The sequence below is a fragment of the Bombus affinis genome, chromosome 4 (assembly GCF_024516045.1).
Source record: "Bombus affinis isolate iyBomAffi1 chromosome 4, iyBomAffi1.2, whole genome shotgun sequence".
Lineage (NCBI taxonomy): Eukaryota > Metazoa > Arthropoda > Insecta > Hymenoptera > Apidae > Bombus > Bombus affinis.
The window spans coordinates 15,291,160-15,306,067 of record NC_066347.1 but is presented as its reverse complement, the minus strand read 5'-3'; the positions used below and the strand labels follow the sequence as shown (position 1 = coordinate 15,306,067).

Here is a 14,908-nt window from a genome sequence, read left to right as displayed (position 1 = left end):
AAGGTGACTGAGTTTTTTAAATGACACTGTATGTTATAACATTATAGAGTCCATCCAGTTGGATATTCGCTACAAAAAGATATTAATTTATTCATATCGGGAAACCATTAGTTTGGCACATATTCTAACTTTAATTTGTCAATTTTAACGTATGTTTTTCTTGTTGTGAAAATATTGTAGAAATACACAACTCATAAATTCTTCATAATTATTCGAACGATTTGAAAGATCATAATGTCATTGTATTTGTCAATATCAATTTGTCAATATTGTCAATATCCTAGGCCAAGAATATATAACATTTGTTGTATCGACAGCAATTGTTCGCTGATATAATTATCATGTCCGATAATATAACATTTTGCACCTTAGGCAATGTTAAATATTTGTAATCTGATTAAAAAAGCTCGCCAACATTTCGGAGAATTTCGTGCGAATGTAATCATGACTGGTAAAATTACGAGTGACAACTAAATACTCGTAATTTCATGAATTCCGGTTGGCAAACAGATCCTTCTTGAGGGGCGTTTCATTTGAAACTCAGCACACATTCAATTAGTCAAATGTCAGAACCATCTGTAACGTGGCAGGAGACGGACTAATAATTCCAAAAGGATCGGTACATAGTAATAATTCAGCAAATTTCAATTTTTAGCTTGCTCAACAGCTTTTTCATACGAAATTGAAAGATCCTTGTGTACGTATTAAATGAAATTAAAATAATTCATTCAAATCTCGGCAAAAATCTGATTGACAGAGAGTTAAGCGGAAACACGCGTGTCATAATAAAATTCTGTCAAGGTAATCGATGTAAAATTGTAACGAGGATATTGATTACAATGCGGAACCCTGGAATTTCCTTAAATTCAATAAAGAATTGTGTTTTCAAAGCGTTGTTTCAACATCCACCGATCGAATGCAGTAAACATCGTGCACAAGGCAATAAATTACACTTGCATTCGAAACGTATGCAGATGGTGGGAGTAAACCTCGACGATATAAAAGCTTAAACGATATAAATTAAAAACGGAAGAGGCAATTTGTATCGACAAACACATTATTGTTTTAAATTAACCACGTTCAGACGCAACACCGCGAGTTTGACGAAATTTTCTCGTAAATAGAAACAACTGTGAAAGGTTGTTCCAATTTCCTTGGATATCATGAATAAATATGAGCTCTACCTACGGTACCGAAAATGCCTCTAGAAACACGCAAGAGAGAATAGCAGATGGATGAACGAAATAAAAGGAGCCAAGAGAGTCGTTCCCTTGGCAAAGATTTAGGGTTTAGGAACTGTAGAATTTTGCTAACAACATTGCGTTGGACGATCTTTATTGTACAGACTGAAAGGGAAGAACAACAACCCTCGATCACAGGACGAGATTTCATCCACATCAAACGTAATTGAGGATTTAAGCTGGCGTTCTTTAACCCAGAATATCTAAAGCGATATCCCGATCGATAGGATCGCACGAAACAATCTTACAGAAGGATTGTCCCAAGACGGATATCGTCGCGAAGGAGAAGAAAGTATTGTCAGAGCACAGAAAGAGATAGTTACCATCTCGTTTGACTGACGAAACAGATAAAAGGGTACGTTTCCAGGGATTTGAACCAGAAGCAATTCGACCGATTCAACAGATATGAACATGTTCAAAGCGAGCCGGGGGCCAGGGCATCTTTTAATTTCTTTTGCATCGGGCAATCTCTTCTGTAAATACGAAATCGTTGGAAATTGAAAGGACCCGGTGCAGGACTGCTGTGTTCATACCGGGAATTAAAAGGCAAATGTTCTTTTTATTTTTCTAGACAAAATTCAAGGGGACGACTTCGTAGAGTCGTACGTTATCTCTAGACTGCGGATATCTATGGAAATTCATCTTTGTACGAACATAACTGAAAGAACAGCACATAAGCGGAAAATCATTTCGCCTACTAAATGTTATAACGAGTATCGCGATACTTTGATTATTTTATAAACGTTTTTCTAAATATTAAGCGCGTTCTGCGCATTTGTACATCTTCAAGTTTCCCATAAATGCGTAAAAGTTGACAATTTAGTTATCCTATCTTCATCGAAGATATTGCGTTTAAAGGTACAAAAATGTTCTTCGAAATAAATGATTTCCAATGATAGAATATAAAATGGTTTTAAGGGAGGGTCGTGTATGGTTATGCGTGTGACTAGTTGTATACAAGTTACAAGAAAGCTTACATACTTGCAAATATGTAGCATGGTCTATCATAGAATCCAATTATGGAGAAACAGAGTAACCACGAAAAGCGTATAAAACGAGTTTCTTCGTACGTTTGAATAATTTGATCGACGACCTGATTTGCTGTAAAATTATAGTAATGTACAATATTTTGTTTAAAGGAGTCGGTAATCCGCTTACTTAAAATGTTAATGGTTGAAACTGTAGAAATTTACGACCATTTGCCACGAGAACTCTTCTTTAACATATACCGCGTTCTTCCATAATTGAGCAATAAGTATACCTCATACAAGCAATATCTAGAAAATTCTAATATTTTACCAAACTATTCCATTTCTCTGCAACAATACGTCAATCGTTTATTCTTTTATCACGTGTATCTTTTTAATATCGAAGCTTACAGTGTTCCTTATGGGGAGATTTAAGAGGGCTTTCCTAGAATACGATAACTTGAAACCATAAAGTTAGACGATTCTCTCAACGATGATAAAGAAAATTCGTACGTTGTAAATCATGTTGCCCAGATTTACGCGTAATTTATGAGACGATCGAACGAAAAATCTCGATAGAAAACGTAGCTTTTCGTCCAACGCCCGCGTCATTTGTTACACTGGCGTCTTACAAGTCAATCATGGCTATGTTAACGAGAGCCTGGAAGATTAGCAGCGCTTCGTGAAGGACGTGCAAACCAAGAGTCTAGTTGACCGCGGAATCGGTTAATCCCGGATTGATCGTTTTCCTGTTCCTTGCCGACATTGTCCATCGACTTCGCGTTTGATATAGGATCTCTTATCCCTTTGAGCACCCTCTTCTCGATAAAGCTGTCCGCCACGAGTTCGATTACGTGCTTGCATAGTAGGATGTCGAGGGTGGCACGATAGTTGAACTAGTGTTATGAATGTGTTTGCCTGCGAAAACACGTGCTCCTCCGTGTGTTGTTCGCACGTCGAAAGGGTCGTAATTACGTACACGATGTTCCACAGCCAGAGAGAAGGATGCTTAGACAGGAAATTGATTTTAGCCTGTTGTCAATGCGATAAGGCCACGAAGGATGTTAAGTTCGTTAACGCGCATTATCAGCCAAAAATTTGCAACTATATCCGAATTACAATTATATCGACTCTTGTGTTAATTTCGTTATTTATTTGAGATTAACGATAAATATATTAATAGCGATTTACCGTATTTTCATCGATTTTCTGCAAAAAAGATCTCTCAGATTTTCTAATTTCTTAAATTTTTCATTTCATTCCTCGTATTTCCTTCAACTTTTCAATTATCCGATTGTTTAATTTTGACAAAATTATAAGTTAATATCATTTTGAAAACCTTTCGTTTCTATATCTAGCGATTCCAAAGTTTAAGATACGACACGTGCGTGTAAGTTTCAATTACAGTGAGTGGAAATCCGAGGAAATTAAATATATTTTAATATCACGGATAATATTAGTATTAATTCTGACATTCATAACGCGTACTTTTCAAATTACTTGTATCAAATTTTGTATATATTCTCCGTACAATGTTGTGCATAAGTATTTTCTAAATATTAAGGACAACAACTAGGACGATCGCAACTATTTCGCTTGAATATACGATTATGAAAAGTGTCTGTGCAGTATTCTCCGAGCTATTTGTGTCTACCATGGCTTTCTTCGCCATACTTCCGCCAGAGATATTCTCCGATTTATTTCACTCTAGTCATATTTCTACCTCTTTCCCTAAGTACGCTATAATTCTCCATAAAAACGATTAAAGCACGATTAAAATTACCGCGGAAAATACTTCAAATTTTCCCACAACATGAAACCACAAATTTCCTGTTCAAAGACATGAGACGACAAATATTCGAAGTATCCTTCCAAGAAGGATACCTCGTTCTCGAGGAGGAACTTCGCTGGTCATCGAAGCATTGAAAAATGTAATGTCGCGTATGTCAGCAAATTTCTCTTTTTTTTTTTTCTTCACTCCCCTGGGAATCGTAGGAAGTGCACAGATGGCAAGGACGAAGTTTTCTTCAGCCTGCCAACTTTCTCACACGTGGATATTTCCGCGAGGAAAGTCGAGCCACAGACACGATGGTGGTCGCGGTTGGCACACAAACAGCACATATTTCTACAGCTTTATAGGTGCAAGAAAGATTGTCGTATTATTGATACGACGATAAATTTTTATTGTTCGAACCTCCTTTTACATTCCATATAACGTGAAAAGATCGATCAATCGGATCGCTTGTGCTGGACCGAAATTCGAACGTAAACCTTCTATTTGCCGGACGATTGCATCGTTTAGGACAAGACTATTCAGGTTAGGCAACGGTTTCTCGTTCTGCTTAATGTAATTGCTCCCTTCGTTTTGATCATTGGCGCTGATTATTCCTTAGAATTAACTATTCCAAGGATGTTATAGCGATATAAAAGAAGATTATCCTTGTAAGTCTTTTCTTTATGTACACGGTAATCCTCACTGCAGAATTACAGATATAGGTAATTCCCTACAGAATTAAACATCGCAGCAGATACTCTCGTTAGAAACCATATACCTACACGTATATCGTATTAGAAGAAAAAGGAAGGGAATAATTTTCATCGATATAATTTTTCGAGATATTTAGAGTTTAATTTTTACGTTATTAATAGCGCGAACAGTTGTAAGCTTAATATACTAAAGCTAATTACGAGTTCGTAAGAAGGTTTCTGAATTTTTAAACAAAATTTAACGGAAAGTTTTGCTGGATATCATCGATTTTGGCGAATACCTTCGGGACCTAGAAATTCAAGATTCTAGATTCTTCGTCCTAAGGGCGCGATATTAATTAACAAGTTGAATAACTAATAAATATTTATATCGTATAATGGAGATTCAAATAGAATTATAGTTACAGCTTGTTTCTGATCCGTGTTTAGTCAGTGAGAAGTTAGTAAACAGAGATCGAGGTGAGCGTAATCTTGTGATAGGCAATGCTCAAGTCTAATTAACATCGTTGATCCAGAGAAATTAATCTCATACAGTTCACTCGAAACTTCGCTTCAACTTACAATTCGATGGTAACAATTAGGTTGAGTTAAACTATACCTCGAACGATTCTTAATTATCATATTACGCGATTATTTCAGTCAAAAGCACAATATTATATCGTCGAGATGTCCTTGTACAATAATTTATCGATTAATAGATTTCTTCCTCGCGATTCTACGATTTTCTGTCAAATAAACCAATCAAATATCTTGCAATTTGTAACATTTCATTTTGTTTTATTATCGAGCTTATTGCTGTAGAGTGCCAGGGAATTTATTAATACTAATAACTCGTGACGTATCAAATTTCACCAATAATAGTTCGACTATACGAGAGAGTTCTGACATCCAATATCGAAATAACTTTGCCTCTGGTAAAAAAAAATACATCCGCTTTTTGTCGACAGTGCCTGATCAAATTAGTCAATTACGCGAATTCACGGCTCTTCGACTCTTTGAGCAAATAACGCGAAATATTACAGAAAAAAATCGCCATATTTCAACGCCAAATTCGTTCTTTGATCGGCGTGCATTTCCGCGCAACAAGGAGCTTCGTTCATTAACTTTGTATCATCGCGTGTACACCGTACACTGTATTTTTTCGCAAAACGAACATCCATTGGAACGAGTAACCGAAAAAGTTCTCTTAGCGCACAGAAACGACCGGGGAATCGCGAGAGAAAAGTTAAAAGCTCGAACGTGGCTTGTGTTCCGCGAGTGACACGTGGAAGAGGAAAAATTACCAGAAGCTACGTGACCGTACAAAACTATGCAAATTGACAGGAGGTTGTCATTGTCGAGCAGTGGTTCAAGTGTCGAGGATTTACCCCGAGGATTTCTGGTCGCCTACTCAAAAATTCAAGGGAGATCGCTGATATCTTCAACGACTGTGAAACGATCTTCTCACTCTTCATTTTCTTCTATAGACTGCGGTGTCAAAAACATTCAAAATTCTGGATTAAACTTTCATTCATTTAACTTGCGTTAAAGCAATTTCTACGAAATAGTGAAAAAGAAATCTTGAATTGAAAGTTATTCTGATGATCTTTCGACAAAAAGTAGATTTACTTTCGAATGTACTTCGATGTTTAAAAATACAGAAAAAAATGTGAAATTAAAAATTTTGGAAATTAAAAAAAATGTATTTTTTTAAGAAAAAAATAAACTTTAAGGTGCCATAACAATTATTTAAATAAACTTCTTTCTGCCTTTGTTTAGTTCACCCAGAAGAAAAATATATAATAATTTAATCCTTTTTTGGTTTTTCTTTCAGTCAAGAATTACGAGGTGGATCTTCCCCGCCGATTGAAGACTCCAGGGACAAGACGCCCATGAAACAGGCTTAGAACTCTGTTATAATTTTTCTTGTTACTTTAAAAAAAATTTTCTTGTATTTGTTAAATATATATAAAACCATGCCTCAAAATTCAATAACTTCATTTCTTTGTTTCCCTTCTAAAAAAATCACGAAAAGACGTTGTTTTAGAATATTCTAATTCGGGACACCCCCTTAACAGTAATTTTTTAAAAAGACATGCTCAAAGATAATCCTTTGCTAATTCGATGTCTAAATTTTCGTGGATTAGCATCAATTACGACGATGGAAATATTTCATACTGCTACTCTCATCTTGAAGATTCAAGATATTCGTTGTCATAGAATTTAATACACATTACTTTAATTATATGCATAAAATATGAACACGAGGGCGCACGCGATGTTTGTTGAGTCTTAGTACATTGTTAAATCTTCAGAGATTACATTCGTTGATTTTAATTCAGACAATTTCCACCAATTTGTCCGAAATTCCTACGATTGTTGATTTTTTTCTAGTACATGAACTTGGAATATTCGAAAAAACGGAAGACTTTTCCTAGAAAGAAAGTTCCGATCGGACATCGTGAAACATCAAACTCGTGTTTATAAATTAGAAATAGAGCATTGTTCGGAAGAAATCTCCTGTTACTTACTTTCTTATAATCTTGGTCTGATAATTTACACATCTGTATAGACAATTGTATCGTGTAAAGTGTCAATACGTTGAAAGCTATATCCAGAAGTATTTGCACTGTCAAGTGTTTGAAAGTGGAAGCACATGCAGAACGTTGAAAAGTATTTGCATACGGAAAGTATGTACGTATCTAAAACATGTTTCGAGATGGCGGTTGCCGCGGAAGGAAGAGGAAATTTCAGAGAAATCTGAAAACGTAATAGGAAAGCAGAATATGAAGAAGAAGGATATTTCGAAGGGAATACGATCGCTCTTTCGTATAAGTAACATTACGCAACTATTTATCAATCAAATCTTTGATTTCTGAATCGTTTATTTAACAAAAATCCTCGATAAATGGATGCATCGTTTTAGAATCAAGTTCTGTTCGTCGAAGAGTCTTAATGAGTTGAATCCATTCAAACGATAAAAATTCTTGAAAATCTTGTTGATTAACGTAGAGATAAAAGAGCGAAGTAAATGGCAAAAATATTTTCATTCGCATATCTGGGGCTTTACAATGAAATATTTGTTTAATTAAGCTTCGACGAAGCCTGTAAACAGAATAAATTACTTGCAGGTAAACGAGCATTTTTCTCATATTACAATTTTTATAAATTTATGAATTTCAAGCTAAAAGCAACATAACGCTGCGTTAATGTACTCATAACCGCTAAAATGATCTTGCAAAATGGAAGATAGGTAGATGACATAAATTCTAAACGCGATAAAGCATGACAAATATTTTTTAATATCTCAATATACATATCCCACTATCCACTTTTACAATAGAACTTACCGAAGAAACAAAATGATGTATTCAAAGAGCTGCTACAGTTAAATCCCGGGATAATCTCCAAGCTCGAGAAGCTACAAAGTGCTTTGCACACAAACAGCAGAAATAAGTTTGCTGCTTTACGGAGACAAGTACATTTTAAATAACTTTCAACATTCCAACATCTTATTAATCCTTCTATGCTGTACCAACAATCTACATTTACGAATGGTATGAATTAACATATGTCGGATAAAGCAGGCCTCTACTTTCAGTGCATTGCACATCTTTTACAAAATTCTTCGAAAAAAAATGTTTTTCTATTAATGATCGGCAGAAAATAATTTTTCTTACGGGGTAAAAAAAAGAAAAAGTGAAATTCTAAAAGATTTAATCGTATTCGCAATAAGGTTTAAAAAAGAAAAAAAATGATACAGTCAGCAAAAAGCTTGTAAAGTTAATCTTCAGATAATCTCCAGGCTCCAGGAGCTGTAACATATTTTCTACACCGATTGCATATGAAAAGATAAAATTCTAAAGTCGCAAGAACGAATATGTTCTTGGCTAATTCCTTCGACTAAAGCAGCAAAGTACAAACTTTTCTCGTCGGATGAAAGGATTTATCCAAAAAAGCGACCATAACGATGAGCGTTGTGAAGAGAATGCAGGGCACCTGCCAATACGGCAATCTACGGAAGAGAGTGAGAAAGACGGATGTACCATGAATGATTCAATCCCTGTAAGTGTCCCTCGCCACGACTGCAGAAGCTGTTTCAAATTTAACAACGCGTCTCTAGTTTTAGCTTCTCCATTGTACACGGTCGATAACATCGTTTCTTAGCGTACACGTGAACACGATCTCGTTGAATGTATGAACGCGACGACGTAACAATGGGAAGAAATAAAAGAACAAGGTATCCTACGTAAAGCTGGTCACGCAAGACGCGATAAATATTCTAATTTTCTAATTTTTCGATGTTACCCACTATGTGTAAGTAAAAAGACGAACGACCTATTCAGTGCAAACATACGAAGCTTTTGCCAACGGGTGACCAATTCACCAAGTTTTATGAAAATAACTAACAGTATACTGTTATACCAAATAAAAAGCATGACATTTATGTTCTTTCCCTTACGATGCTCTAAACGATCTATAAACAGTGTTAAAAATCCTGAAACAACAACTCTGAATACATAAAAATTCCTCTATTCTTCTGCCGAGCTTAGTCTAACAAAAAGTATATTCACTTTCTAGAAGCAATATACATTAGGTTGTCCGGAAAGTGTCTTTCTTTCGCAAACATGTTTGTTACAACAGTGCACCTTCGTACAAACGTGAAACCAAGTCTGTGAAATGTTCATCTCGATAGAACAAAATGGATCGTACGTAATTCGACAAAATAATATAAAACAAGAAACGTTGTGCGTCTATTATTTCCTCATAAAACGAAATAAACTTTTCCGACAACCTACTATCACGCTTAATTATATTTAAATTACAATTGTCTTTGTCAAAATAAGTCTATCCAGCAGCTGATACTCTGGCATCGTCACATTATCAACCGCAAGAAGTCCGGCATCTTGCAAACCACTCTCAGACGTTTTCAAGCGAAGCTTAGAGCAATTAAAACTTCAATCATATTCTCGGTCTCTGAATGTTTGCCTTAACTTACGAGATCTCGCTTCAGGCTTCTAGGACTGAAGACCATGATGCGTCTGTGTTTCTTGATGAGTTTGCTGAGCCTCTGCGTTCTTTGAGCACAAGTTAAAGGTTTGTCGGATACATGGAAGTCGTCCTGCATTTCGTCCTCGAGGTCCTCCATGCTCTTTTCCATCGGCGGACTGTGTCTCGGGGTCACCGTGCTCAACGGCACCACTTTTGCGATCAAACTTTCGCTTCTAACGCTCCACGTGGACGCGCCATACCTTTTCATGTTCATCAGATCGCCTATGCTATCTCTCACGTACAAATTTCCCAGTTGGAGGTTCGCTCTTGACAAAGCTGGCGAATGTGGAAGAGACTCGGAGCATTTCTCCGTCGATCTAATCACATCTGGTAGCACTGGTTTACACTGCAGCTTGTCCAAGTCCGACAAAGAAGATCCACGGCGAATTCTCGACTTTAATAATTGATTCTTCTTGGCTATTTGTTCTTTCTCGCGATGCACGCTCTTTGAAGACAAGGAGGACTTCATCGCGAATAAACCTGCTTTCAGAGGGAATAGTAGAGCCCATTCGGTGGACTTTTCACGAGCCTCCATTTTCATTTACTTTTTCTTCCTATTCGTATATCGAACACTTTCGACGATTCAACGATCGACCGTTGATATAAAAAATTGTAAAAAAGACAACAATATTATTTTCGTCGACTTTAAAAAAGCTTCCAAAAAATGTACCAAACGTCGGTAGAAAAAAAAGAGTAGCGAAATTCGTTGGTGCGCAGTTTCTACGATATTTGCAGATCCTGTTCACAGAGCCGTGACGTGTAGCTACACGCAGGATATCATTATCCACGCGATATACCGGCGCGGCATCCGGTGTGCCGCTTAAGCCCTTCCGGTCAGACCATTATCAAGCTTCGGAAGTTGGAATTTGTAGAACGCCGTTCTGCATTCCAGCCACGATTGTTCGATAATTTTCCAACGAGTTTCGTCTTCCAGTATGCAACAAGCTCCGCGGAACACTTTCGTAATCCAACATTACCATGGAACAAGACCGCAAACACAGTTCATTATATCGAAAAATTCTCTCGAGAAGATCCCTTTACCCCGTTAAATACACTACACGACCATCGATCACGTAAATTTCACTGATTATCCTTCGCAAAACGGGACGTCTTTGTTCGTCGAAATCTATGAAACACGAGGAACGAAGGACGAGAGAATAAAGAACATCCTGTTTCTCGCAGCAGCCCGATCAGACTCTGTGACGGATCGTACGGGAATTAAGGCAAAGGAGGTGGTCAGCCCCTGACGGACCTCTTGGTGATATTTTCACTTAAGTTAACACGACCCCCTGTGTAGATGTTCCCTTTGCGGGAGCTATCGGCGATACTTCCGTCTAATAAAAGCCTAATAACGATCGATAGTGTCGCTGCTTCGGCTTTCACTCTTTTCTTCGTCCTCGATGTGGATTCTTCCGTGCGTTTTTCAAAATACGCTGCTCGACGTACGCTGATAGAAAATATACTTTCCTCCCTCGCTGGTAGATGGTTTCACGTTGTCATCGTACCGTGAACTAATACGCTACTGAGGGATACCAAGTTCGTTCGCGATGACAAGTGGCAACGATGATAACGAAATGGCGGGAGACGAGACCTTGACGGTGAAGGTGATACCACCAACTCTAGGCTGCCAACTCGATATACGGGCTTCCGATTGCGGTTAGGCCGACTGGCCTACATAGATTGCGGCCCTACGAGGTCCTATCGCGGCAAAAGAAACGAGTCTCTGCAGGGAAGATGGGAGGAACGTGCCCAGCCTTCGAATGCAGATTCGTAGAGTTTCTTTTCACAAGGTTCATACAGCTGTGTCTTGACCGTTTCTTTTTACCTGCTTCTTTTTTTTTAGAAACGTTTGCCATTATTTTACCGGTAAGCAGTGACTGCTGGATACAATTATCGGATAAAGCGAATCGTACAACTGGAGAAATTATTTTAATGTTTCATCTTCTGTTAATTTCTTTCAAATCTCTTCGAAAAAATCTGTTTGTGAAACGAATGCGCGCTATGAATGAAATCATAGTAACGCGACTCGGACAAGAATAATTGAAAAGTGAGTCAGTTGTTAATATCAACTGATAAAATATCTTATGAAATATACACTTGTTACACGTACGAGACCTTCCAAACGTCGATGTCGCTAATGTTAATACGAATACAATTTATTTAACAATCCATCGCCACGTATCTGTAATAAAGAAATCTTTAAAATTGAAAAATTCTGACGAAATTCGAACGGGTCTTAAAGAAATTGTACGAAAACACGGAGCATTGTGACCTACGAATACGTAAAAAATGGAGCAATATCGCGAAGATCTAGTCGGTCTGGGAACCATCTTAGTGGTTCGGACAGGATGAAGTATGAAAGTAACAGTCACTGATGTCTACAGTGAGCTTTTGTAAATCGCTTTAGTACTATTACAATTAACAAAAAGACTCGTCCGGCTTAGAGCTTTCCGGATAAACGGTTCTCCTTGTTGTTTCTTTTATAGTAGAAAAATCAAGAGACAAAATGGCCATGCGTTTAGCTTTCGCGAGATAAGCCGAAAAATTTCACCGCAAAGAAGCTCTTAATTCGTTAAGCTGCGCGGAATAAGATTTTAAGAATTTAGCGAAATGTAACCACTCGAGGAAAAAAAAAGATACGTAAATGCTGACACAGATAGCTCGATTTAATTCTTTTATCCGCGCTATTTTAAATCGCGTTTGGGCGTACGAGGATAATTTCAGACCACGGCTACCATTTGTATCATAAATATGACAGATTGAAATAAATTGATTATTCTGAAAATATTTTTATATGATTGCTGTTGACGTTTCATAAAGACGTAAGAAACCAAAGTATTACTAAAAAAAGTAAGATAGAAGCACAGAGTACGAGTGTTCAGTTTCAAAATTCTTAAAAATTCTATCCAATCGAAAACATGATAAATAATTATTAAAAGTTAGAAATCTTACAAAAATACTTTATCTCATAAATAAATCATTTGCTATTTCTCTGGACTTTACCTTCTAGGTTTCTCTAAATCACTTTGTATCACCTCTACATCAAACCGATACATTTCTCTCGTCCAATCACAAATTACAGCTTAAATACAGCAATTAAATCTCCGAACGCGATATAGGCTACAATAGCAATAATAGTAACAATAATAACATGACGTGAATGTAGAGCTTCACGATCGTTTTGCGGAAAATGTAAATGGTATTCGCAAAGTGTAATACGATGCTTCGATGCTGGCTGGCTCCGGTGAAAATTTTCGCAGCCGGACCATGCGAGCAAACAATCGGCTTCGTCTCAGCGTGCGTTACCAAGAGGAATTTACATTTTCCATCGTGGAGGCGAATTTCTCCGAGGTATATATACATATATCGACTGCGATGGCTCCCAGGAGCGCGTCAGGTGCGTACTTAGGGTGGCGCGATTGGGTGACAAGGTTGCGTTAATGGAAGTTTCGTGTCGCAGCTAGTTAACCGTTAACCCATCTCTCGTTCCCTCGATGAGCGGCGTATTTTTAAGGCAGCGAGAAGGCCGATAAACGCACCCTTTACTCCGGCAGGGATTCCTTTCCACGCAATGGGATTCGATTCACAAGCTCTTTTCTCTTTTTTTTTTCTCTCACTTTTCTCCCTCGTTTATTCGTTCCGAGAGATTCGCATTGAGAATAATCGCATTGAATTCGCTATTGAAACTTGTCTCTTATTCAGAATAGTTACGCCTCTTCCGTGTAAGTTTATGTATGTGTGAGTATTTGCGCGAACATAATCTCGTATTTCTTCCCGAAGGTTCCCGATAAAACACTAATGAACGTTCATTGTTCGTTTACAACGACTGACGCCGATAATAGCGCGACTGTTATTTCTGCCGTGATATCGCGACGTATTATTCGTAATTTATGCATCGGTGCACCTTTGCTTTCTGGGACGTGCGTAATATTCGGTGACTAATGCTTGTTCGTGGTTAATATTTCGTGGTTCATGAAGTGCTTTCTTACACTTTCGTACGATGAAATTAAGCAAGTTTTAATTCAATTTAATTCAATTATTTATATTTATATAGGTTTTTAAGTCGTTAAAATTATTTATAGCGGTTAAATTGAGGGTTTCGTTGGTTTCTAACGCTTCGATATCAGATAGTAAATCACTCGTCGATTCAGATTCATCTACGTACCTATAACTCGTGCTATTGTGTACAACCTTTCGTTATCCCGTGAACTACCGATAAGGATCAATGAATTTGTGGCAACCTTCTAACTGACAACGAACAATACGAGCTACACGGGTGATACAGTACAGAACCCATAGATGCGATCTCGAGATCGATAAACGTACGTGACGAATCGATACAAGATAATAATTGACAAGGTTATTGTTGCAACAGCGAAGGACTAGTAAGAAAAATGCGGGTTGCCGGCATGAAGCGCTACATTTTTCGGAAGGTCGCCGTTTAGGTCATTGGCTAGCGCCTCGATATGACGGAAAGTCATTTTCATTTTGTTTGACATCTGTATATCTATCTCTGTAGCAACTTCACTATTTCAGCATAGTATAGTATATTTAAAACTGTTTGCCAATCCATACTATTATCTATACAGTATCTTATAAAAGTTCGCTTTCGTTGAAAATTCCAAACTTTTTAATATTATTTAGTAGTCTAGAATTAATAAAACACTTCTCTATATAACAGTATTCGTTTTGAATACCTAAATCAAAGTATGATTTACTTACCCGCAGCTGCATTACTATTTGGTTATACGCCCAATGCCACCGTTGCCTTGATGTCATCTCCGGTCGTTCTTTCAATTGTGTAGGCACTGAAGCAGCTCCAACCATCTCGAGAAGTTCCTTATCTGGTGGTGGCTCGGGTGGACTCCTCGGTGGAGTATCCATTTGAACACTTTCTTCTAAGGATGCTTGTTTTGTTATGCTTCCTGTAAATCAAAAAGCAAGACCATTAATATATAACGTTTATCATACATACATATTCGCAAAAATGTAATAAAATACAGAATAAAGAATAATCTTACCACGTGGACTTTCGGTATGTGACATCGGTGGCGTAGTTTTGTACGTGTCCACCAACGAGTCCTCCCGAGAGTCACGAAGCATTCCGTCATCGCCTCGCTCGTATCTTCATAAATAACATAAATAAACATTCAATATATACATATATGTATTAATATATGT

At 37.4% G+C, this 14,908-nt stretch overlaps 2 protein-coding genes across 9 annotated transcripts in view; both read right to left on the bottom strand.

Annotated features, from left to right (window-relative positions):
- LOC126915418 (uncharacterized) overlaps positions 1-12,554 on the bottom strand; it is a 32,355-nt gene extending 19,801 nt beyond the window's left edge. The window contains exon 1 of the mRNA XM_050720093.1: positions 9,675-12,554. Coding sequence (XP_050576050.1) covers positions 9,675-10,268 — 594 coding nt within the window. The 5' untranslated portion in view covers positions 10,269-12,554. The remainder of the gene's footprint in view (positions 1-9,674) is intronic.
- Positions 1-14,908, bottom strand: part of LOC126915400 (protein unc-13 homolog B-like) — a 376,274-nt gene that overhangs the window by 274,380 nt on the left and 86,986 nt on the right. For all 8 annotated transcript variants that reach the window (XM_050720031.1, XM_050720032.1, XM_050720033.1 and 5 more), the window contains 2 exons: positions 14,749-14,852; positions 14,450-14,652 (listed from right to left, as the gene is read on the bottom strand). In XM_050720031.1, coding sequence (XP_050575988.1) covers positions 14,450-14,652; positions 14,749-14,852 — 307 coding nt within the window. The remainder of the gene's footprint in view (positions 1-14,449; positions 14,653-14,748; positions 14,853-14,908) is intronic.